Genomic DNA, 12,081 nt, shown 5'->3' with positions numbered 1-12,081 from the left:
AATTATCGCTACTCTAGTAAGCCTATAAGAGGCCGAAACGAAGTCTACTAGGATTAGGCGATCTTAAGAACATCTTACTAGCCTTAGTTAACTCGTACCTTATCCTAGTATAGCTATCTTTACTCCTTTATTATTATAGGATTATTTAGTATATCAAAGTAGGATTTAAAATTAGACGAGGTATCCTCCAAGTTATTAGATATATTATCGAAGTGTTACGGATCGAGTCGTCTGGACCCTACGAGCCAACCGATTTCGGATCACGTGGTGCCGAGCCAACTAGTGGGCACTCCCGCTGCAGCTCGCTCGCAGCGATTTCTACGCTCGGTACGCCTTCTAGAGAAAGCACAGAAATGATGGAAAGCAAAGAAAGCAATACCCCTGGGCATAAGGGGATCTCCTTTGTATTTAGGAACGCTGAGAATCCCTTATGGCTTCGAGGCGTTCAACTCACTGTTTAATATCACTGTTTGGAATACACCACAACACAACCTCTGCCTCACTGCTACTTGATCTCTGCGAGACAAGACAGCTACTGCTTCATCACCCTCCCTCAACTTCCCATCGGCCCGAGAACAAACCCGATTGAGCTTGGTCTTCTGATCTTGTGATATCATTAGGTTATACCAAACCTAACAGCTTTGAACGCCCTCTACGATGGGAGACCGACAGAGTGACCGGGGAACACCCGCCCCCAGTGAAGCAAGCAGAGCCCGACGACCTCAGACCGCGAACGATGCTATCAATGCCTTGGCTACTCATACAGGCAACGACACCCTCAAGATTGGCAAGCCAGATTTCTACTATGGCGACCGAGACAAGTTCGACACTTGGGTTGCTCAGATGGACATGTACTTCTTGTTCAACTCCATGGCTGAGAACCTCAAGCCTGTCTTTGCCACTACCTTTCTTCGAGGACGAGCACAGCATTGGGTCAAACCATTCCTTAGGAAGTACCTGGACAGCAATGGAGAAGATAATGCCGACGGAGTCTTCAAGTCTTACAATCATCTCAAGCATGCTATGAAGAGCGTCTTTGGGGTCTCCAACGAGATTGCCACTGCCGTTCGTGTAATTCAGCACTTGACTCAGAAGACATCCACCGCCGAATACGCTGCCAAATTCCAGGAGTACGCACAACTTACCGATTGGGACGACGAAGCACTTCAGGTCATGTACCGACGAGGACTGAAGGAGCATGTCAAGGATGAGTTAATGAGGGACGGTCGGAGGATCGATGGCTTAGGCGACCTAGTCCAAGTCACGATTGATCTTGACGACAAGCTCTACGAAAGAGCTATGGAACGACGATACGACTCCAAGGTATCCGGAAAGGCCGGATACACACCAGGCTACGACAACCATAACAAAGGCTTCAACGACAACTACAACCACAAGCCTAACAACAAACCATATTACGGACCTCAACCAATGGAGCTCGACGTTACCGAAAAAGGTCGCAAGATCAGGAACAGCAAGGGGAAAGGAAGACCCCCGAGTTCAGGAAGAGAAACACGAACCTGCTATGGATGTGGCAAACCTGGCCACCTAGCAAGGGACTGCCGCGGTAAGAATATGGTGCGCCGCGAACAGTTCAACATGATGCAACCCCGAACTAGTAAATCTGAGAGCAGTGTTGGATCTCCGGGAGATACCGACTATACTCAGAGAGTGGAGGAGAGAGCTAGCAACAGAAGCACGAAGCCTCTCCTGGACCCCTCACAAGGACGAGGAGGATACCATGGGCAGCGAATGGAGGTCATTCCATTCGGACTGCAGAACCGACCACAACAGTTCAACATGATGGCACGAAGAGTCGATTACGAGATCGAATCCGAATCTCGAAATGGTCATGGAAGCCTTCATTGGCGATTCTGTTACCAAGACTCGTGTCAAGTTCACTACTCCGCAAAGGCTGGAGCAGGGTATTGGCCTCAGCAACCGCGAGGAACCCTGGGAGCGACGCATAGGCAAGACGCTACGCTCCGAGAAGTGGACATCGACGAATCCTGCTTCGACGACGACGACAAGGAAAACCAGGACCCAGGATGGAATGGATCGTGGTCACCGGAACCACAAGAACGTCAAGAAACCACCGGGCTGGATACGATCGAAGAAGACCAGGATCCGGAAGAATCAAGCCAAGAAGATTCCTCCGAAGGAGAAGAGAGCGACACTGACGACGACAACGAACAGTTGACCTTCACGATTGATGCACCTAAGAAGCTATTCGACATGATCGTACATCTACAGAGAAGGCATGAAGAATTCCTACCGAAAATATCGGGACGGCGAATGCTACACCCAATTGAGTTCGACAAGACCCTCGACACGCTACGGGCAGTGGTATGGACATACCCAGCTGTGAGCGTCACCGAGAACCTAGCAACAGCTGTCATCGAGAGACCACCGATAGGAAGCCATATGATAGGACCAGGATACCTTACACCGTCAGGAACATTCGTATCGAACGAATTACGACACGCCGTACAACACGTACGATCTCTCTACTCAGAAACGCAGAAGATCCAGGAACGTCACCGACTACAGGTGTGGACACAGAAAGGCTCGCGCCAGGTTCAAGCGGAGGCCTCGAGACACGAAGCACGACGTTCCACATACGAACAGGGAAAAGGATCGACTCCTCAGGAATGAGCGACCGAAAGGAGTTATGCAACACAGAAAAGGCTCAAGCATCGACTACAGTGTTTCGAACGAAGATTATCGTCAATGGGCATCGGACATATGCCATGATAGATTCCGGAGCGAGCGGGAACTTCGCCTCCGAATCATTTGTCAAACGACACGGGCTAGCTACCCGCAGAAAGAAAGAGGGTTATGAATTGATCGCGGTAGACGGATCATCCTTACCCAGTGTGGAGCGCGAGACGATACCGCTACCACTTGCAATCCAACAGCACCACGAGGAAATTACCCTGGATGTCACTGACATGGCCAGTCATGACATTGTACTCGGTACACCTTGGTTGAGAAAGCACAACCCAGTAATCGACTGGAGAACAGGAGTACTCAGATTTGAACAATGCGATTGCGTTATCGCTATTGAACCTACGCAGCGGCAGCGTTCGCTGGTGGATGAGGTAAGACAGCTAAACAGGATACAGCTTGCACCGACCAGAAGGACAGAAGAACCACCTTCGACTGGGATAGACACCGACTTGGGGCAGTTGGGTCACGAGATCACCGGAACGGATGGAAGTAACGCACCATCGAAGATGACTGGAAAATCGGAGCCAGACATCCCTCAGGAATATCGCAGATGGTCACGACTATTCCGAGAAGAGGAAGGCAAGAACGCCTTACCTAAACACGCACCATGGGATCACAAGATAAACATTCAGCCAGGAAAAGAGCCTCCATGGGGACCCCTATACCAAATGTCCGAGAAAGAGCTCCAAACCTTACGAGAATGGCTGAAGGAGAAGCTGGCCAAAGGATGGATACGACGATCCACCTCGAGCGCAGGAACTCCATGCATGTTCGTTCCAAAACCGAACGGGAAACTACGACTCGTACAAGACTACCGAAAGTTGAACGAGATCACAATCAAGAACCGATATCCGCTACCCAACATCGAAGAAGCACAAGACAGATTAACCGGATCGGACTGGTACACGAAGATTGACCTACGAGATGCCTTCTACGCGATACGAATGGCAGCTGGAGAAGAATGGAAAACCGCCTTCAGAACAAGATATGGACTCTACGAGTTCTTGGTCATGCCTATGGGACTGACCAACGCACCCGCATCCTGCCAGGACCTTGTCAACGAAACGCTTAGAGACCTGCTCGACGTGTGCGTCATTGCGTACATGGACGATATACTGGTCTACACAAAAGGATCCCTCCAGGAGCACACCAAGCAAGTTCAGGACGTCTTCGAACGACTCACCAGAGCCGGGTTCAAGACGGCACCCGAGAAATGCGAGTTCCACAAGAAGCAAGTCAAGTTTTTAGGCTTCATCATCAGCACAACAGGAATCACCATCGATCCTGCGAAAACACAGTCAATCAGAGAATGGCCAGAACCAAAGACAGTCAAGGAAGTACAATCGTTCCTTGGACTCGCCAACTACAACCGGAAATTCATCAAGGACTACTCAAAGACAGCAACACCAATGACGATGCTTACAAGAAAAGACGTCAGCTGGAAATGGGGAAAGGAACAACATGAAGCGTTCACGAAACTCAAGGAACAATGCGCTTCAGCCCCAACGCTTCGACTATTCGATGGTAGTAAGGAAGTCCACATCGAGACCGACGCGTCCGATATGGCAATAGGCGCATGTCTTACACAGACACACGAGGGGAAACGACACCCAGTGGCCTATTATTCCCGAAAAATGACCACAGCGGAACAGAACTACGACATCCATGACAAAGAGCTTCTAGCCATTGTTGCTGCCATGCAACATTGGAGAGTGTACGTCGAGGGCCCACCGAAGTTAACGATTCTTTCAGACCACAAGAATCTTACGTACTTCACGACGACGAAAGAACTTACCCGAAGACAAGCCCGCTGGTCGGAGCTGCTAGGACAGTACAAGTTTGAAATCAAATACACTCCAGGAACAGAGAATGGCCGCGCAGACGCGTTGAGCCGACGAAGCGACTACATGGAAGGAAAAGAACCAGTGCAACACAAGATACTTAAGACGAACCCCGATGGAAGTCTTAGTGCCAACACGAAAGAGTTCAACAACATCGTACAGATCCTAGGCGACAAGGAAGAACAGTTCCCTATATCGCAAGGAAAATACCAAGTACCGAAGGACCGAGAAGAAGAGTGTATACAACAACATCACGACGAGCCAACTTATGGACACCCTGGAACTACGAAGACGGTTGACCTTATACAACGTAGCTTCTCATTCCCACAAATGAGACAAAAAGTATTACGCTACATTAAGCAATGCGTACACTGCCAACAAAACAAAGCTGCGAGACACGCCAAGTACGGTCACCTACAGTTCAGGACACCACCGACGAAACCATGGGACGAAGTTACAATGGACTTTATTACAAAGCTCCCATTGTCGAAAGACCAAGTCACGAAACAAACGTACGACATGATACTGGTCATGGTCGACAGACTCACAAAATATGCACACTTCATTCCTGCATCGGAGACATATACAGCAGAGCAGCTCGGATACCTCGTACTAGACAGATTGATCCGATACCACGGATTCCCGGAAACATTCATCACGGACAGAGATAAGCTCTTCACGTCCAACTACTGGAAAACACTTATGGGAACGATCGGGATCAAGCACAAGTTGTCAACAGCATATCATCCAGAGACCGATGGACAAACAGAAAGAACGAACCAAACGCTGGAACAATACCTAAGACACTACATTAACTACGCACAAGACAACTGGGTTTCACTACTGCCAGTGGCGCAGATTGCACTAAACAACCACAAATCAGAGACAACTTCAACGACGCCATTCTATGCGAACTTTGGCAAAGATCCTAACCTGTTCGGAACACCTGGATCTCACCCACAAGCCGAGAGAGCAATCGTGACGACGGAGACTCTCAAGGAGGTGCACAAAGAAGCACGCAAAGCGATCGAAGATGCACAACAAAAATTGTCTCAGCAACGGCAAAACCAAAGAAAAATGGCACCTCTACTAAAAAAGGGGGATAAGGTCTATCTCCTCACAAAAAACCTGAGAACGAGAAGACAGACCAAGAAGCTGGATCATGTTAAGGTCGGACCATTTTTCATCGATAAAGTCGTAGGACCAGTCAACTACCGGTTACGAGTACCACCTGACGCCAAAATCCATCCAGTCTTCCACATCTCCAAGCTGGAACCCGCAGACGCCAAAACACCTTGCCAAGAAAGCTTCCATTTCGAGCCGGAAGCAGAAGACGAATTCGAAGTCGAAAGAATCCTAGACAAGAAGGGTCAGAAATACCTTGTCAAATGGAAAGGATACGACGAATCAGAAAATACCTGGGAGCCAGAAGAAAACCTCACGAACTGCTGCCAGCTCCTGCGACACTTCCGCCAGGATCAACAAATAAAGAAGGATCGAACCGGAGGGTCCCAGAGACGCCAGCAAAGAAATCTGAGGAATCCAGGGACGGGTCGTTTGCCCAAGTAAATGGAGACAAAGCAAGCTCGGGACCCAGGGAAGCTACCCCCTCCGGAAGAGATGATAACGAGCGCTCCTCAGCCTCCGCCTCCAGAGCGTTGGCCTCCGCAACCGACACTGCATTATCCGCACGACGATCCAACAGCTCCAGCTGTTTCGCCAGCCGCTCCTCCTTCGCTAAAGCCGTTGATGTGGCCTCGCGAGCCCGCGCGACGATCTCGCGCTCCCGATCCATCGCAGCGGCAGAAGCCAGACGCGCATCTTGAATTTGGGACAGCAGCTTTGCGCGCTCCTTGCTCAACCTCTCCCATTCCGACGCAGTGATCTTAATGTCACAACCCTTCAACCCGTGGATGTTGCACTCGCTGCAGCGACCTGATCTTACGTGCACCTTGCACACCCGACCTAGACGACGACAATTCGAGCATGCCCGAGGCATGATTTCGCCGTTCGCGCGAATAAAAATTCCAAGACGCTTGCGATCGTCGGAGGAAGAGCGTTTTGAAGAGGACGCCTTTGGCATGGCGAAGGAGAAGAAACGGTCATAACGACCTACGAATAGAAGGGACCCCGCAAGCTTATGATTAGCTCGGGACGAGCTAGACTGGAAGGGGGATGGTGTTACGGATCGAGTCGTCTGGACCCTACGAGCCAACCGATTTCGGATCACGTGGTGCCGAGCCAACTAGTGGGCACTCCCGCTGCAGCTCGCTCGCAGCGATTTCTACGCTCGGTACGCCTTCTAGAGAAAGCACAGAAATGATGGAAAGCAAAGAAAGCAATACCCCTGGGCATAAGGGGATCTCCTTTGTATTTAGGAACGCTGAGAATCCCTTATGGCTTCGAGGCGTTCAACTCACTGTTTAATATCACTGTTTGGAATACACCACAACACAACCTCTGCCTCACTGCTACTTGATCTCTGCGAGACAAGACAGCTACTGCTTCATCACCCTCCCTCAACTTCCCATCGGCCCGAGAACAAACCCGATTGAGCTTGGTCTTCTGATCTTGTGATATCATTAGGTTATACCAAACCTAACACGAAGGCGCTATATAGTAAAAGTAAGGTATCTCTAGTTTGAAACGATACCTCTTATACTAGTAGTAATAGGCTAATAGCGATAGTAATGTAGTACTACTTTATAGGTTTCTCTATAGTTTACTTCTAATGCGACGTTACCTATATATATCTAGCTAGGCTCGTACTATAATAGATAAATTAGTATATAGGATAGTACCTAGTTAACTAAAGAACTACGACCTTACTACTAAGTTACTAACTATAAGTTACTTATACTAGTCTATCAAATATAATATTAAGAAGTATAGTCCTAAGGAAGTAGTAACTAGCTAGATATTATATATTAAATAAGATGTAATATATAACATAATTACATAATATAGTTACGTAATTATAAGAGGAGTAAAGTTTACCTTTATCTATCTACTCTTCCTTAACTAATACAATAATAACTACTATAGGTATTTGTCTCCTACTACTACTTATTTTATCTATAGTATCTACTACGCTATATAATTCCTTTTAAACCTATTGTATTACTCAGCTTAATATATAAGGGTATATATTTGTAGACTAGAAGGTGTGTACTAAGTATTGAGCCTAAATTAAGAAGTAGTAAGTTCGATATATTCTTTATAAGCGAAGAAGCTAAGGTTGTCTCTATAGAGAGAGTCGTATTTAAATATAGATAGCTACTATTCGGGTCTATACTAGTATTATTACAGAACTAGCTTATAACGCGCTGGAACGAAACGCCGCTTGTAGCGGCCTCGCTTTAGTAGAACTATAATTAGTATACTTTCGTAATATATTCGAGGCATTTACAATCCTCTAGATTGCTCGATAGATGCTACCTTCGCGCGCGATTATTCTATAAGAAGCGTACAATGTCTAGATATTATAACGAAAGTGTTGACAGTAAGCGTATGTATATTAGAAGTGTTTCGCTCCTAGAGCGAATGTGCGCAGAAAGTCTCGGGCAGCAAGGGTTCGCAGTCTAATACAGAGCGGCTAGGCGGCGGCCCGTCCGTGCTTCAATGTATGTCAGACCACTTCTGCTAACTACGCATCGGACACAGAAACGCGCCCATCCGCACTTCTCAGACCCGTCAGCATACGGCAGTATTCAGACGATTTTAGACGCACAACACGAGTTTTATTGCTGTTTCTCGAATCGGCCCTCGGCCTCGATGTGAAGGGTCTGAACGTTTCGTTATTGTCTCGTTGTTGGGTAAAGCCTTGTAATGGGTGAGAACGCGCTCAGCAGCATCGACAGCGGAAGCAGCCGGCCGTGGAGGTGGGCCTCTTTCTCTGTCCGATGCGTGCTAACTTGACTGTTGTCTCTCCCTCGTATTAAGGTTTCTAAGATTTTTTAACCGCTACCAGCATTCTAACTGCCGTACCGCACATCTCATACCAACATCTGCTCCCCCTACCGATCCCCTAATAATAACAACGCACAACATATGCCATACCCTCATCCTACTCCGCTTACATATAAGTACAGAAAGTCCAAGATCTAAATCTCCTTCTTAACCATACACGCGTTTATACGATACGGTACGTCTCCTTCTACAACTACAATTTAGTTGTACATTAACACAGTGTAGCTATTTAGCCGTTACAACGCCACGCTATCTACATTTCTAGAGATCATTAACTATCAAGACTGTATTAGTAAGGTCTACTCGATGTTACTATTCGCATACGTGTCTTTTGCTAATGTGTTTAGCAATGCTCCGCGTCATCGCAATCCTACTCTTACCATCGATCGCCGTCTCAACTTTCGACCCGAAAACGTGCGATGGCCTTTCGGACGGTGGGGAGAAGAGATGCGCGGAATATGATGGTTGCGAATGCTTTTTCGGGAACACTGGTCGATGTCTCGTAAATGGCATTGATTCTCACAGTGGGTATTTCACATGCGATCTTTGCCCGAAACAGAACGGCCAGAGCTGTCGGACCAAAATACACTGTGTTACTCCAGCACTAAAAGGGGGTCGTCATCGTTGTTGAAAGACCTAGAGATATATTGGGTATAAGGCAAGCTTGTTGATCCGGTCGGTACTCGTGTTGCAAGCAATGATCCATAGTCACGCCGTAGGCGTGTTGGCCGGCTCAACGCAAATCACGTGTTCAACACAAACCTCTTTACGCGTAGTCTCTATTCATCTTATTATCACTATAGCATCACAACATGTCGTCCGATTACCATGCTATTAAGGACCGCATTGCGGAGGCTATCGAATATCACCATGGGCTGCCACATGGAGCTCCCCTCACCCACGTTTGCTAGTTATTCGACGTCCCTTATCCACGCCTCTACGCACGCATCCATGGACGCGCCAGCAAGTCCACACGCGACCCTACCAACCGGAAGTTGACAGACAAGTAGGAGGAGGTGTTGGTGCAGTATCTACGTCGATTGGACGCGTGTAGCATGTCTCCACGGCTGCGCATGGTCGCACTCGCAGCAAATTCGATCCTTAAGCAATGCCATACCGATCCTAACACTCCACCACCTCAGGTTAGCGCGCACTGGGCTGAGAGATGGAGAGACAGGAATCCCACATGGTTCAAGCGTCGACAGAAGCCTCAAGAGCTTTCAAGAGCAGTGGCAGAAGAGCTAGGTGATCTAACATCGTGGTACGAGAAGTACCACGCGATCTGTGAAGAGCATGGCATACAACCCTCTGATATATGGAACATGGATGAGTCTAGCTTCAGAGTGGGCATAGCCAAGGCTAAATATGTCCTTACTGAGTGTCCCAATCGCGAAGCACGCCTACTAAACAGTACTAACAGAGAGAGCCTCACAGTGATAGAGGCCATCTCAGCAGGAGGGGAAAAGATCCCTCCTATGCTAGTACTGACTAGCAAGCGTCATATGGGCAGCTGGTACAAATACCTGCACGATGACACCCTCGTAGGAGTGTTAGAGTCCGGCTACACTAACGACCAGCTTGCGTTGTGCTGGGTTGAGCACTTTAATGAGTTCTCAAGGCGTACCATGACAGGCTCTCGAAGGCTCCTTATAATAGATAACCACGGATCACACTGCACGAAGGAATTCATTAATTACTGCGACAACAACCTGATCATTCCGTTTGGGCTTCCTTCACATGCAACGGCCGTGTTACAACCTCTGGATGTGGTCGTATTTCAACCCTATAAGCACTATCACGGGGAAGCCGTAGACTAGGCTGCTCGCTTTAGTATTAAGGATTATGACCGGCTCGCTTTCTTAGCAGACTTTGAGACATTCGGAGCGCTTGCTATGAAGCGTAGTACCATCTTATCAGCCTTCAAGAAGACTGGTATCTGGCCATATAATCTAGAAGTGGTGTTAGGCCCTATTCGTGCCTAGGTTGAACGTGCTTCACGACCCAAAACACCACTAGTAATCCATCCAGCAGAGCGTACGACTCCTACAACCGTAAGGGGCTTAAAGAGACAGTGTGACGCAATACTGGCCCAGCCTATGGATGACCATCTACGCCAGTAGTTGCTCCCACTGCTGAAGGGAGCTTAGATCCAGTCTATGGCCCATACGCAAGCAGTCTAAGAATTGGATGGTTACAACGCAGTCCACAGACAACGCAATGCTCGCAAGGCAGACAAGAGGCGTAGGCTACAACTTGGAGGTGTTATGAAGGCATGTGAGGCACGTAGTGCAGTGGCACAACGTAAAGAGGATGAACTAGCCCTGTTGCAACGCAAGACTCGTATTGCTACTGAGGCCGATTACAAGCACAGGCTGGCGACTATTCGTCGCTTATAGCGGCCAAGGTATGAGCATAGGGGTATGGCTACCTCATTTAAGAATGTGATAGTCTATTGGATGTCTATACAGCAGCAGATACACGATGTAGTTGAACTAATCAAATGAGGTTTGTGTTGAACACGTGATTTGCGTTAAGCCGGCCAACACGCCCTACGGGCGTGACAGACGATAGTGGATCATTACAATAGCAACACGAGTATGATCTAAGTTATATTGGTCTCTCATCCGTGTAGCAAGCTAAGCCTAGTAGACGTTAGCCGATAACTCTATACTATGCTTAGCTTATGCAAAGCCATTGTGATCAGATGTCCCACGAATTACGCAGCCGAGTATGGACATCTATAAGAAATAACTCCGTAGCACTGCATCTTCATAATATGATGCGGCGACGCCGAAGATTTGTACTTCTACCAATGGAGCGGCATCTACGCTACGGAGCGTCTCTGGCTTGTGCTTAAATGACTTGGGTGCATAGAGAAAGCAGCCTCGTAAGTAAGTGATTTGGGCGTCGTACTCAGCCTTCGTGATATTCCTGCACCATCTTAGGCTTATATACTTTTACTACAAGTCAGAACGTGCGTCTGTGGTCTGGGAAGGAATTGATCCACTCGAGAAAGCGAGCATAGTAGTATGTCGAGATTTATCTGAATCCGGAGATAAGTGTCTCGGCACACCGTGCGTCTCGGCACACGTGGACAGACGTTACTCACGAGAGATCAGATCTACTGTACGCAGTAGTCGACACCGCTTATTTTTGTGTGGGTCGGCGTAGTCGCACACCCTAAAACCACCACTCACGAAAACGTGTCTAACAGGCCGGCCGGCCGCCTCTATCTGAAGCACAGAATCCCTGTATCACGCGCGACGCGGTCTCGCGTCCTCCCACCCTCTACCACCTAGTCGCCCAGCGCGATGGTGCCATAGTGTATCCTCAATCGAGCGTCCTTGCGCACCGGCGCCCGTCTCACCGCTCTGGCTCTCTCACGGCGATCGCAGCTTACTCTACCGATGTGTATATAGCTAGCTTCGTGAAGCTCGTCGTACTCCTGGCCTACTGGGCGAACATCTGCTCCACGTGATGGCTCACCTCGCTGATTTTTAGTGTGGCACTAGTCACAGCCTGCCTAGTCTCTAGTGTTGAG

At 48.4% G+C, this 12,081-nt stretch overlaps 1 protein-coding gene across 1 annotated transcript; it reads left to right on the top strand.

The window, feature by feature from the left end:
- Positions 1-8,889: 8,889 nt before the first annotated feature.
- Positions 8,890-9,171, top strand: CLAFUR5_14679 (Ecp31; the record flags this gene model as incomplete). Its single annotated transcript, XM_047913827.1, has 1 exon — positions 8,890-9,171. The coding sequence occupies one exon, from the start codon at positions 8,890-8,892 to the stop codon at positions 9,169-9,171; it is 282 nt and encodes a 93-aa protein (XP_047767028.1).
- Between the last annotated feature and the right edge of the window lie 2,910 nt (positions 9,172-12,081).

Source organism: Fulvia fulva, chromosome 10 (genome assembly GCF_020509005.1).
Source record: "Fulvia fulva chromosome 10, complete sequence".
NCBI lineage: Eukaryota > Fungi > Ascomycota > Dothideomycetes > Mycosphaerellales > Mycosphaerellaceae > Fulvia > Fulvia fulva.
This window is presented reverse-complemented; position numbering and strand designations above follow the sequence as displayed.